Source organism: Schistocerca cancellata, chromosome 4, assembly GCF_023864275.1.
Source record: "Schistocerca cancellata isolate TAMUIC-IGC-003103 chromosome 4, iqSchCanc2.1, whole genome shotgun sequence".
NCBI lineage: Eukaryota > Metazoa > Arthropoda > Insecta > Orthoptera > Acrididae > Schistocerca > Schistocerca cancellata.
The window spans coordinates 226,048,780-226,063,768 of NC_064629.1; the positions used below are offsets into that span (position 1 = coordinate 226,048,780).

Consider the following 14,989-nt stretch of genomic DNA (forward strand, 5'->3'; position numbering starts at 1 on the left):
TCGTGCCTTTGTGCGAAACCGATCGTATAAAATAATCTATTTCTATTTTTGAGAGCGCAACATCTGGTCTCTACCGCCAGAGCTAAAGTGTGAGAATGTAGGTAAAACCCACAAAACAGTTTAAAAATATAAACGAAATGTCAAACCGCGCGCACACCAAATGTAGTTGGCCCATCGATTTCAATACTGAGAAGCCAGTCACTTATTCATTAAGGGGAGCAACCAAAAAGTTGAAGTACGAACCCACAATAGTTCTTTGAAAGCGAGTAACATGCTACTGCAGTGTTCATCAAAAGCTGGTGTGTATTACCCATTCAAATAAGCGACTGCCCTCTCTTCAGCATGTAAGATTTATTCCGTTAATGTGTACGGCGATTTGAACACTTTATGTAACAGAAACTGCGTAGTCCATCGATCGGAGATGGGACAGTATTGACTTGGCCGCACCAGTATGACCGGAAGGTGGTAGGCTAAGGTCGCACAGTTTGTTTACCTGTCCACAGCTTACTAGTGTCCTACCTGTACTCTTCCCACCCACACGTAACACTGACTCAACAGCGACATGACAGCTCGCGGGAGAATGGCACACTGAGTCATACTGTGTTCGTTGCAGACCACCTTGGGTGCTGCGTCACCTGTCTCATTTCACCGGATGCCTACATGATCAGGTAACCAACTCTCTCACTCACATCTCGTAGAGCATGAACGTGCAAGGGAATCCGAGCAGATATAACATTTATTACGCCCCATCCGCTCCTGTGCTTAAGCATTTCGTATGGTTAACTCACCGAGAAGGCCGATCCGGAAGAAATGCTCCAGGACAGCTACTGCACACACTACGTAATCTTTTCTTTGAATCATGGCTTTATACTGTATTAAAATTTATATACATACCTTGAAATTAAAAATTAAATTTGAAGAGAACCGACCTGCGTTAAATCCTAAACAATTGTGTGATTTCTAAGGCTAGACGAGATTCAAATCCAGCTTTGGTGCAAAAATGAGCACTTGCCCGTTTTTCGGATCCCAAATAGGCCCGTCGCTCCTTGTAGCTTACATAACAGTCCTTCAAAAAGTAGGTGAGCAAGAGTATGGTATGGTATGCAGATTAGAGTAAAACTTGTACATAGATCATGCCATGACAATTTGTCACCAGACAGTCTAAGCTCGGAATGCTGCTGCTGCTAAATGTGCACTGGTGGACGAACTATCCGCTATGGTGGACTGCTTCTAAAATACCTTTAAATGGGATTTCTTGGCACCGTATATTCAGGTATCGAACTGGGCTCGCACAAAACCGGATCATAGATGTTAGAGATAGTCTGTTCCCCTAAACAGGTGAAACCTGGTTTTCGCGTCCTTCACGTATGGCACCAAGCTAAATACACTGAAGAGCTAAAGAAACTGGTACACCCGCCTAATATCGTGCAGGGCAGACGCGAGCACACAAATGCCGCAACACGACGTGTCATGGACTCTACTAATATCTGAAGTAGTGCTGGAGGGAACTGACCCCATGAATCCTGCAGTGCTGTCCGTGTATCCGTAATAGTACGAGGGGGTGTAGATCTCTTCTGAACGGCACGTTGAAAGGCATCCCAGATATGCTCAATGATGTTCATGTCTGGGGAGTTTGGTGGCCAGCGGAATTGTTTAATCTCAGAAGAGTGTTCCTGGAGCAACTCTGTAGCAATTCTGCACGTGTGATGTGTCGCATTGTCCTGCTGGAATTGCCCAAGTCCGCCGGAATGCACAACGGACATGAATGGGTGCAGGTTATCAGAATTCTTACGTATGTGTCACCTGTCAAAGTCGTATCTAGACTTATCAGGGGTCGTATCACTCCAACAGCACAGCGCAACACCATTACAGAACCTCCACCAGTCCCCTGCTGATATGCAGGGTCCATATTTTCATGAAGTTTTCTCCATATCCCTATACGTCCATCCGCTGGATACAATTTGAAACGAGACTCGTCCGACCTGGCAACTGGTTTCCAGCCATCAACCGTCCAATGTCTGTGTTTACGGTCCCAGGTGAGGCGTAAAGCTCTGTATCGTGCAGTCAGCAAGGGTACACTAGTGGGCCTTCGGCTCCCGAAGTCCGTATTCATGATGTTTCGTTGAATGGTTCATACGCTGATGCTTGTTGATGGCCCAGCATTGAAATCTGCAGAAATTTGCGGAAGGGTTGCGCTTCTATTACGTTGAAAGATTCCCTACAGTCGTCACTGGTCCCGTTCTTGCAGGATCTTTTTCCGGGCGCAGCGATGTAGATTTGTTGTTTAGCCGGTTTCCTGATATCCACGGTACGCTCCTGAAAGGGTCGGAGGGAAAATCCCCACTTCATCGCTACCTCTGAGATGCAGTGTCCCATCACGCTTGCGGCAACTGTAACACCACGTCCAGACTCAAACCTTTATGACCTGCAACTGTAGCAGCAGTAACCGATCTAACAACAGCGCCAGACACTTTATTTACACAGGCGTTGCCGACCGCAGCGTCGTATTCTGCCTGTTAACGTATCTCTGTATTTTAATACGTATGGTTTTTACCAGTTTCTTTCGCGCCTCAGTGTATTTATCTACATGATTACACCAATTCACAGCTGAATACCTGGCAGATTGTTCATCGAAGCACATTCAAGCTATTTCTCAACCGTTCCACACACTAACAGCGCGAGGGAAAAAACGAACATTTAAACCTCTGCCTGCGAAATTACTCTCATTTTATTACGATGATCATTTCTCCCTGTGTAGGTGCGGGCCAACAAAATATTTTCGCAGTCTGTGGAGAAAGCTGGTGACTGAAATTTCAAGAGATGGTCCCGTCGCAACGAAAAACGCCTTTGTTTTAATGATTGCCACCCTAATTCACGTATCACATTTGTGACACCCTCTCCCCTATTTCGCGATAATACAAAACGAACTGCACTTCTTTGAACTATATCTGTGTCTTCCGTCAATCCTATCTTATGTGGATCCCGTACCGTGCAACAATTCTCCACAAGTGGGCGAACAAGCGTGTCTCTAGTAGACACGTTGCATTTCCTACGTGTTTTCTCAAAAATTTACTGTCTTTGCTTCGGTTTCCCACCAACATGATCTATGTTATAGTTCCTACTTAAATTATTAATAACTGTAATACCTAAGTATATCGTTGACTTCACAGCCTTCATATACGTCAGCTTTATCATGTAAGCCTTCAGATATGTGAAATTTATCGTGTAATCGAAATTTAGCGGATTCCTTTTAGTACTCCTGTGGATGACATTCATATTTTTCACTATTTGTAGTCAATCGCCACTTTTCGCAACTGGGTTTGATCTGGCGACTTTTAGAAGACGTTACACGTCAGCATCATCTGCAAACAATCTAATAAGGCTGCTCACATTGTCTCCTAAATCGTTTACGTAGATCAGGAAAAAACAGAGGGCCTGTAACACTTCCTTGGGGAACGCCAGGAATAACTCCTGTTTTACTCGAGGACTTTCCATCAGTTACTACGTACTGTGACCTTTCTGACAGGCAATCACAAATCCAGTTGCACAACTGAGACGACACGCTATAGGCACGCAATTTGATCAGAAGTTGATTGTGAGGAACGGTGTCAAAATCCTTCCGGAAATCTAAAAATATGGAATCAGTGACACCTCACGTCTATAGCACTTATTACTTCGTGAGCATAAAAAGCTACCTGTGCCTCGCAAGAACGCTATTTTCTGAAAACGTATTCGCTGTTTGTCAATAAATCCTTTTCTTTGAGGTAATTCATAATATTTGAACACAGCATATGTTCCAAAATCTTACTGTAAATGGACTTTAGTGATGTGGGTCAGCAATTCAGCGGATTACTCCTATTTACTTTCTTTGTTACTGGTGTAGCCTGAGCACCTTAAAGTCTTTACCTATCGATCTTTCGACGAACGAGCGGTTGTAAATGTTAAGTATGGAGCTACTGTATCAGAATAAAGACAGGAACCTAACTGGTATACGATCTGAAACAGATGCCTTGCCTGTAACTGATTTAAGCTGCTTCGCCACACCTATAATTCTTGCTTCTAAGATACTCATTTTGGCAATTGTTCTTTATTCGAATTCGGGAACATTTACTACTATTCTAGTGAAGGAATTTCAGTAAACCTTCTATAGCAACTCTGCTTCAGTGGAATTGTTATCAGTAATATTACCATTGCTAACGCACAGTGAAGGAACTGATTGCGTCTTTACGGTGTAATTTCCATACGACCGCAATCGCTTAGGGTTTGCTGCCATAATTCGAGAAGTTTCGTTATGGGAACTATTAAAAGCATCTCTCCTTTAAGATCGCGCTAAATTTCAAGCTTTTGCAAAACTTCCGCAATCCTGAACATTTGATGTCCATTTCTTTGAATTTAAATCACATCTGGTATACGCTTACATAGAGAGCCTGATTGGATGGAGTGGAGAATTGTCTTTAGGAAGGAGTCAAGCGAATAATCTTTTTTAAATAATAATATTTTGCATTTATTTTTGGTGGATTAAGTTGTGACGGTATTCACTCTTACTACAACGTCATTGTGTTCACTAATCCCTGTAAGCACTACGATGCTCCCTATTTGCTAGGCTTAATTGTTGCTATGATATCAAGGATATTTTCGCAACCTTTTACATTTAGTGCAGGCTCCTGAACGATTTGTGCAAAATAATTTTCTGAGAAAGCATTTAGTACGGTTTCGGACGACGTTTTATGCCTACCACCGGCTTGTTACGTGTATTTTCGTCAACATATCTAAAGTTGATTGAATTCACCACCAACGATTACTGTATGAGTTTAGTAAATAATTGAAACGACCGTCAAGTTTTCTTTGAATTGTTCAGCAACTATCATCTTTGTCGAGGGTCAGTAGAAGAACCAATTAATAATTTATTCCGGTTGTGAAGTATAGCCACTACCCAAACTAACTCACAGGAACTATCTACTTCAATTTCACTACGTGGTAAACTAATTCTGACAGCAATAAACACTCCAATTGTATTTAATGTATCTTATCTGAACACGACTAGTCCTCTAAATATTTCGCCTGAATTTACCTCTTGCTTTAGCTTTCTGTACCTATAACGATCTGAGACTCAGCGCTTTTTTTTTTAGCGCGTGGAGCCTTGGTTCTTTCCTGACACAAAAACAGTTGGTACTGTAGTTGTAAATTGTCGTAGCTATGTCGACCGTCGTCCTGTGTTTGCCCTGTACCCTTTTAGATGGACGCCCTTTCTGTCTTTTCCCGAGAGTCTAACTAAAAAAGAACTGTCCCTTCCACATAGCCCCCCCACTACAGGTGTAGCTGCTTCCTGTGTGTAGTGGAGTCTTGGCGGAAACCGAAAACCCATCACCGTTTAGCCCAAGTCAAGGAATCTGCAGCCTAAGTGGGTCGCAGAAACTTTCCGGCATCTGATTTAGTCCCTTCACTCGGCTCTTTATCAAAGGTTCAAAATCGGTACTGTCGAGAACGCTACAGATGGTGAGCTCCGCCTTCGTCTCACAAGCAAGACTGGCGGTCCCGATCACTTCAGTTAGCCACCCGAAATCAGAGAGAATCTCTTCCTATCCAGAGCGACAAACATCATTAGTACCAAAATGAGACACCACTTACAGTTGGTTGCATTCTGTGCTCTTCGTGGCATCCGGAAACCCCTGTTCCACGTCTTGAATGACTTCTTCCGGTATGCTCAGAGCGCACACTGGATTACTTCCTCTCCTTGGCAGCCGTATCTCCAAGGGCGCATTACGCGACTAACGTTGGAGCTCCCAAATACCGATAGTCCCATCGTCTCTGACCGCCTAGATCTTTCAGGAAGGGAGGCTTCCCCTGAAACAGGGCAGGCGACTGTGCCTGGCTCAGGATGTCTATCAGACACAGTCAGCACCTGAAACCTGTTCATCAGACGAACCTCGATCGCCCCCCCGCCTCCCCCCGTAAAGTTCTTCGCTGCCTGCCACCCCTTGGCATGACCTCCCACTCTTACCATGGTTGAGAGGTCAATCTCAGTGCGGGCAGTACCCGAAGCGACCACAATAAAGCAAAGGCAAAAGCCTCTACCTGCAAAACCAAAGCCAGCAACCCCTGGAGCTGTGAGTGAAGGCCCAGTAACTCAACTCGCGTTCAAACACAGCAGATCCAGTTCCTCTCCATACCAAAAACAGCCGGACTCTACGCTACACAGTATTAAAAAGCCAGACTGGCTCAAATACAAAAACACATAAGAAATTTTAGACGTTGTAGCTTAAAGTACACAGGAAATACTGAATAAGTCTGTTCTCGTTACAGGCTCTAAGAGTTATATCCAAAAATACTATGTAATTAAAACGCGGAACTGTGCTAGCTAAATACACACGCAGGGAATTTAGGAATTTAAACTAAAGAGCACAGAGGACATTCACGTTTAAGTCGTTTGTTATGAAAAACGAAACCTGTACTTCGATGCTCTGCTGCACTCACGAAAGCTACCAATCTCTGAAAGATATCAACAATCACATATTCACGTCTGAATGACGCGGACTGAACGTACAGTCTTAGATCTACACTATAGATAACAGTGTACACATCGGCAATTGAAGATCTGTGGTGGCGAGACACAGCAGATAAGATAGTTACTGAAGAAAACTAGTCATAAAGTAATAATTTCAGCTTATAAAAACTAAGAACTATTTTAATACGAAATAACTTGCAAAAACCAAATTTACGTCTTACAAAGACTGGTCCTTTATCTCACTGTAAATGGAAAAATCATGACTGACCTGTATCTTATACAAACCTTATATCAAAAAACAGTGAATCGTGTGAACACTTACGCTTCGCAGTAAGGCTGCTTGTTGAAGCCTTTGTACGTCTTCATGCTGAGCGTCATGTTGCAGACTTGGCATTTGAAGCAGAGCTTGTGCCACACCTAGAATTCAAATTGCACGTTAGCACACACAGCATTAGACACATCTTAAAGTCTTAACAACATGTAACATACCAACTTTAAATGCGTTATACAACAATGTTGTTATATAACTGAGGTTCTACCTCCGCAAGTGAACTATCATCATCTTCGACATACGTACCCACCAATGCTACAGGTTCGAATCAGAAGCGTGAGAACTGAGGAGCCGCTTTACACAGAATCAGTTACTTCTGTCCCGAAAGCCGAAATTAGCGGCCGAGAGATCTGTGTACCACACAGGCGTCCCAGGAAAAAAAACTGCCATCCAAAGCAGACATAGTTAGGCAACACGCATTTCCCAGAGTCTAAACGTAAGGCTGCTTTTTCAGTGCACTGTTCTACTGTTTCATTCGTCAATTCAATACACGTGCTACACTATGTAAAATACAAATATATTTCACGCCAACGTTAAAAAAAATACTGGGTTAGCAACACTCCGGCTCTCATGGCACAATTTCATCTCTTGACATGAAAAAAAAAGGAAAGAAATGCTATTAAGTAATTCAGAGGATAACAAATGCTGATGTTATCCTTTATTCCTACATAAGTGAGATGATTAAGTGGTAAATACTATTCTCAGAATCAACCGGCTGTGCCTCGGTTCTATTTTTTTTTCCACGATGTAACGTTATGCCGTCTCATGACTCAGTAATGGGCTACTTTCATACACCTTTCTTCATCTCTAACATCGGTATAGACTGCCTATTTGCAGTCTCATACAATTGCGAAAATGAAAGGGAGAATGAAACACCCAACATGATTGGTTCTATAGGGGGGGGGGGGGAGGGGAGGGGAGGGATAAAGCTGTGGGCTAAGGGGCGGTGGGGAAGGGCGCTGATGAGCTACATTTAATTTAATTGACAGATTATCATCTCATGAAAACTCCGGAAACGAGATTTAATACGTGGCACACTGTCTGGTCAGCAACCTGACGCCAATACTTCCGCTCGTCATGCTGAGTAAATACTGGGAAAGGGAACTACAATTACCAGCATTAAGTCCTGTTACTCCTACATCGAACATACGTTGGCGATTGTAGTTAAAAACAGACAAACTCCTTAAAAACCGACGTAACTAACAAAATCAAAATGTAAAAAATATAATGCAAGGTTACAGATAAATAATTGGATTAAAAAACAAAACGGACAACATAGCTTGCATAAACAAGCAATGTCAAGCAATGTGTATCAACAACTCCGTCGTAACTTAGGACGCCATCATTTAAAGGACTATTGTTACAATAGAGACCTGAAATAACCTAGACTGTTTTTCTAGTCGTCAGTTGAGGCATCTGGCGGCTATTCAAATGAATCAGGACTCCTTTTAGTCAGCGTATGAAGAAGGTGTTACATTTTTTCTTTTTTTTTTTTACATTAAGACAAACACGAAGTACCACTTTCTGACCTCATAAAGCAGGGAAGTCACGTGCCATCCAACTATCTCCTATACTCAAACGGAGCGGGGTGGCTCACTGGTTAGCACACTGGACTCTCATTCGGGAATACAGCAGTTCAAATTCAGACCCGGCCACCCAGATTTAGGTTTTCCTTATTTCCCTAAATCGCTGCAGGCAAATTCCGGACCGGTTCCTTTGAAAGGGCACGACCGATTTCCTTCCCCATCCTCAACAAAAACAAACCGAGCTTGTGCTCCGTTTTTAATGAGCCCGTTGTCATGGGACGTTAAACGATGATCTTCCTTCCTTCCGTGTAATGGCTGAAGACAACAGCAACCCGCCTACGTGGGTCGCGGCCATTGGTCTGTTCCAATCTTAACTTGTCCCATTCGACCGTTTAGAAATCTATTGTGCTTACGAAACTGGTGTAATGGGCTACTGGACTGTTTCTGAAAAGCCTTCTTGGCTATAGCAACCGCCAGATCATGTCCTGAACTCCAATGTTATCTTGTTTCCCAACGGAACAAGGCCTTCTTTGACCGAGAACGACAGTGAAACATTCTCAGGTAAAGCTGTCCCCAGCCGGAAGGTCGGTTCCAACAGCAAGATGCTTTAACGTTGTCTACTGGAGGTGATATGCCCGTCTTCCTCCAACATCTGAAGTTGCTTGCCCAGGTAGTTCTACGGATACCGACAGTTTAAGGTCGTCTCGGGGGAAAACTGTCTAATGGGGATACCTTTCCAGATCGTACAAATTATCAGGGAGCAAATTAGCATTTTTCATTCAACTTTGCAAGAAAAAAATTTGGAGCGACCAAGGAATCAACCTCTAATATTTTCATTTGTAGTTAAATGCACAGAGATAGCCTCTGAGTCAATTTTTCCAAAATTATGAAGTGGATATTTCTACCGGCTGCTGTCGTACACAGGATTGATCTAAGCAGACGTGGGCTGTTACCACAAGCACGTATCACATTTGACGGTACCAGGATGGTCAAATGTATTTAGTGATACAACGAATACGAATTCGTATGCATCAGTCTGAGTGTGAGATAATAGACCCTCTTCTTGAAAGGAAAGAAGAATTAAAATTCAACATCGTTACCATTAAGGATGGAATACGAGCTCAACCTGAAGAAGGATGAGAGATGAAATCAGGCATGCCCTTTCCAATGGCACACACTCTGCATTCGCACTGGGTGATTTAGAGAAACTACGGAAATCACTAATCTGGACCACTCCACGAGATTTACAGCTCTACCTCTCCCGAATACGTATCCACTGCCTTCACCACTGCAACAAGCTGCTCCGTCGTCTTCAAGGAAAACGATCTACAGTGAGTACCTTTTCAGGTCTTCATACAAATTACATGGCTATGAAGAAATCGTGCAAATAATCCATTCGGATAATATTTATTTAAGAGAGGGCAATATTCTAAAACTAGAATTTTTTTATACTACTGATTTTATGAGTCTGAAAACAAGCCTTGCCCTATGAATTTGACACTATGTACAGCAGACTTACTGCATCTCAAAAGGCACGCATATAATCAAAGCAAATAATTTGATATTAATATCAATACATCCTTTCACATTTAATGATCTGTATTTTCAGCCTCACGATTAACTGCTGCGTATATAATGTGGAAATTATGTTTTGCATTTCACGAACAATTCTTGTTTTAATGTCCAAACACGTTTTTCCATCTTCAGTGGGTTCATTTATTCTGTCAAATAACACACAGAATTTTTGCACCATGTACATAGCAGTTTGAGATATGGTATTTACATCAATAAAATTATTAAAGAATACTGACAGGAAAAATATATATCTTGGTGTTCAATGCCTATGTTCATATAGCCGTCTCACTTTTGCAGTACCACTATTACTTAACTCCTGTTTATCATTTGTATCTCCAAAACATGTTTGGGTATTACAGCAAAAAGAACTGTTTCCCCAATGTAGAAGTACATTTCCTTATCTACAGGGCGTCCAAGGAGGAATGTTCAGTATTCAGGGACATGATAGACATCATTTGAAGCAAAGAGTTTCATATGGACATATACCCTAATCCGAATGGTTTCCGAGAGAACACATTTAAGGTAAATTTTTGTTTTCTGTATAGCCCACCCGGTTAGCCGTGCGGCCTAACGCACTGCTTTCCGGGCGGGAAGGCGTGCCGCTCCCCTGCACGAATCCGCCCGGCGGATTAGTGTCGAGATCCGGTGTGCCGGCCAGTCTGTGGATGGGTTTTAAGGCGGTTTTCCATCCGCCTCGGCGAATGCGGACTGGTTCCCCTTATTACGCCTCGGTTAAATTATGTCTATGATTGCTGCGCAAACACTTTTTCCACGTACGCGTACACCAACATGTGGGTTACACGCGGTAAGGAATCTAATTCGAGACCCCGTGATCCAGAAGCAGCAACGCTACCCACTAGACCACGAGCTGCGGACTTCAGACGTGGACAAAGTCGCCGTGTGCTAGTAGTAGGACTATGTCGCTCCAATGCAACAATGTGCTGCTGTTCCTGCACAGGTTGTTTAACTACATGTTCAAAAGAAAAACGGGAACTTTGAAGAATACCCGTTTCACACAATTTGCTGAAAGTTCTGGTAAACACTACAATTAGAAAGTTCTATGCAGCAGAAACTGCAGATCATTTTGCCATTTTCATTGCGAAATTGCCGACTTATTTGTGTCTGGGGTAATAATACATGGCTATTTGCCTAGGTTGTCTGCTAACGTAGTGAAAGGTGTGTGATACTGCAAGGGAGGTCTGGTTTGTTTTCGGTTCTAATCTCGATGGAGACAGATTGACTACAGAAATTTTAAGAAATTATCGCGCCCCCAATACTTTTTATTGCTACCTTTATTCTGTACCGCCGCCCTGTGGATGTTAATATGAATTGACTTAAGTGTGGCACTGAATGATTTTTTAACTGAATTTAGTTATGAATCTTCAAGCATTGCTAAATTTGCACACCTTCATGGTAGGTCAGCAACGGTAATCCAGTATGACTGGTCTGAACGTTTACACAGACCGTTTCGCGGCCGAATGCGCATATTATTTTCCTAATTCGTAAAGATATGGGGTACTTTGTATTACTAAAACAGTTATGTTATCTCGAGAAGCTGAAATTCGTTTTTATTAGTACAGTTAATACTAATTAGCTTCTTTCATTTATATCTTATATTTACGTGTTGTGTTTAACACACTAATCAGCATTAATATAGTTTTACACATGATTGAGAACAGTCTGACATAGATCGGATATTTGTTTCAATTTCACGCCTGCGCATAGTATGTTGGTAGCATTTCGTCTCCTTGCCTGTTATGCTGTGTAGCATACTTTAAAGCTGTGCGGATCAGCATAACGAAAAGGCGAGAGGTCTCGCTGGTTTTGCCCACGACTGTACATTTTGGCAACATATTCCTTAAAAACAAGGAACATATCGTCTCAGTTATGGACTGTACGTGATTGTGCAACAGAAGTTTGTATATAAGGCGGCAAACGTGGACAAAATGAAAGTTCAACCACAACGTGATTACATGTGTATTGTGTCTTTTTCGGACATACACATAATTAAGGCAAAAACAAGCCAAGAATCATTCCTGTGCGGCTGCACACACACGCTCGAACACAAGCGGGAATAGGCCTTGCCAGCAGCATTGAGATTAATGGGAAGGGAACACTACTTTCGTAGTGTGTTGAATATATGGAGAATGTGGGTCTGCTTGGGGGGCGGGGGAGGGGGGGTGCTTGGGATAAATCCGCGCAGCCGCGCTAACTCTTGTCTCCTCGATGGCTTAGGGGTTAGAGCGCCTGGCTAGTGAGCAGGAGATCCCATGTTCGAATCCCACTTGGGCACACATTTTCAACTCACCCCGTTAATTTCTATCAACTTTCCGTACACAGCTGATGTTTGTAATTCATTGAAATTTGACATGATTAAATGCAGCGTATTCAGCCTGTTAATATACGAATTGTTCTGGCTTGATACTGAAAATCTGACATTGAAGAAATCGTGTTATGTATCAACGAAAGTAACCAGCCAATACTGTCACTGATTAATACGCCTGAAACTGGAGAAATAGAAAATGAACAGAAAAAGAGCCACTCAACTTTGATGTCATCTGTAATATTTTTCTTTGCTCATGAACTCGTCATGGTGGTGGTAAGTTCCTATTGGAGCAAACTGCTAAGGTCATCGGTCCCTAGGCTTACACACTACTTAATCTAACTTTAACTAACGCTAAGGACAAAACACACACACACACACACACACACACACACACACACACACACGAGGGATGCCTCTAACCTCCGACGGGGGTGGGGGGAGCCGCACGAACCGTGCCAAGGCGGAGTAGCTGCGCAACAGCAAATAGTCATGTCTACTGACTTATTTTAAAGCACTCGCGCCAACTATTTTTTTAATACTGGGAGCCATGATGGATCTTTGTATACAGGCAATTGTATACTAGTTTTGTGATTAAGCTTAAGAACTGCAGCAGGAAACACAGCCGTACTTATATCTTTATTTTGATAACCAATTTCGGCCACAATATGAGTATCATCGAACCATTGGTTCCAAAGGAGAACGACCACGTAACAAGCATATATACATAGTTCTTCACCTTTGGTACAGATGACCTGATTATGACCGAAATTGATAGTAAAAAGTAGAGCGGTACATGGTATGATTTAGTTCCTAACTTTTATTGCCACTTAACTACCAAAGAAAAATCATCAAAATCTTAAATTATTTTATTTACACGATCAGCTTCGGCATTTCAATGCCATCTTCAGATACTTATCACGTACAGAGAATCAAATACATTGATTCATGCATAACAGGAGCCATCAATACCTTAATTGTGATTTTTTTCATTGAGGGGGAGGGTCTTTTCGTGAAGTCTTTGAAGTACACACCAGACAAAAATAACACGGAATCCAGGTATTGGCGGCTCCGGCGATGAATGCCACGATGTATTTGATTCTCTATACATGGCGTGCATAGGGGGCCTGAAGATGGCATTAACGATATGCCGAAACCGGTCGTGTAAATAAAATAACTTCTGACAACATACGGTTATTTGGTGATTTTTCTTCGGCAAATATCTGACTGCCGCTCTCCCGCAGCCACGATGGAGCAACAGAGACTTTTTTTACAACTGTTCAAGACCGTCTAAACAAACTATTTCTGTTTCGATTAAGTTGTTCAGCAGGACAAAGAGACGAATTCTTTAATGAATGGGGAACGGATTTCAGGCAGATATATTGCCGAAACTTTAACTATGCGGTCGGTCTTTAAACGGCCCCTTTCCGCAACTCGATAACGGTTGTGCTAGGAAGCGACAAAAGATGGATTGAGGACTCCATATTCGCTACGTTCTGTGAAGGCCCGCATCCGCCAGGAGTGCAGAACAGCGACAAAACCGTCCAGTGCCATGGAAGTGGTATCATTTGGTGTTAAGAGCCTAACAATACACAAATTCTAGTTAATGGTGCTTTCTAAAGCTACAGTTTTCACCGTTCCACTCAGCTATTTTACATGTTGTAGTAGTATTATCGAAAACAGACAGCTTTAGAAATGCGTCAGAATTCTGTAAAGAAGAAGTCTGTATCCATCATTCCAGGAGGGAGTAAATGGCGCCCTCCCTCCCCCCAACCTCTTGAGGACGCATATGAGCCCCAACAGCTTTTGCCATGCACACAATTAGACATTGTTGATAGCCCTTTTGTTCATCTGGGCGTTCGACTGGTCAACAATTTCACATTTGTTCGCCCGTACGCATCTTTGCAGCCGTCTCTCAACCCTGTCATCTATTGCCAGTAGTGCATCACAGGTGCCCCTGCGTCGATTTTGAACAGCGCCATTTTGCTGAGCACGGTGTACTTTAACCTTGGCGGCACGCGAACAGTTTACAAGCTTCGCCGTTTCGGAAATGTTTCCACCCTTGGCCCTGAAGCCGATGGTCACGTCGTTCTGGACGTCAGATAAATCGCTCCGATTCAGCATTAAGACATTGACTCCACTGTCTTCCGCACCCCCCCCCCCCCCCCGAAACACTTTATACACCCTCCACTGCTAGTGCTGCCACCTACAGTCTGAATGATTCTTCCACGTTAACGTCTAATATAGGCGGTATTCACAATGTCACTGGGCCGTGAATGACTGGGCGGCAGGCAGGTCACATTCTCCTCACTATTGTTGCCTACATGCAACGATATTTACTTTATTTACAGGGTCGTACTACATCGAAGAGGGTGTTGTTTGGTGGGGTAGGGAAGGAGAAATCCATGCGTGTATGACGACGCCGACGACGACGACAGATGTTCAAGGGGCTGAACAGCATGGTTATTAGTCCTTTTACTCTCACAATCGACGAGCCACAAGTTAGGAGAGTAATATGGATGTTGTCTGATGAAGAGCTCTAATGCTGCCACATAAATGGCGGATGGTGGTTTTACTTCCGTATATTTGAAGATATGGTGTCAGTTTGTGCTGGCAGCAGGTCCAAAGTAGAAATTTCCTTAACTTATTAGGACGGGCATTGCCCGTGATGCATACGTGCCTCGGCGTCAAGAGGACCACAGAGATTCGTGTATTTCTGAGGCTGTATA

The 14,989-nt window shown here is 42.9% G+C and overlaps 1 protein-coding gene across 2 annotated transcripts in view; it reads right to left on the reverse strand.

Annotated features, from left to right (window-relative positions):
- LOC126183486 (LIM and SH3 domain protein Lasp) overlaps nucleotides 1-14,989 on the reverse strand; it is a 166,242-nt gene that overhangs the window by 124,213 nt on the left and 27,040 nt on the right. For both annotated transcript variants that reach the window (XM_049925515.1, XM_049925514.1), the window contains exon 2: nucleotides 6,828-6,922. In XM_049925515.1, the coding sequence (XP_049781472.1) occupies nucleotides 6,828-6,922 (95 nt within the window). The remainder of the gene's footprint in view (nucleotides 1-6,827; nucleotides 6,923-14,989) is intronic.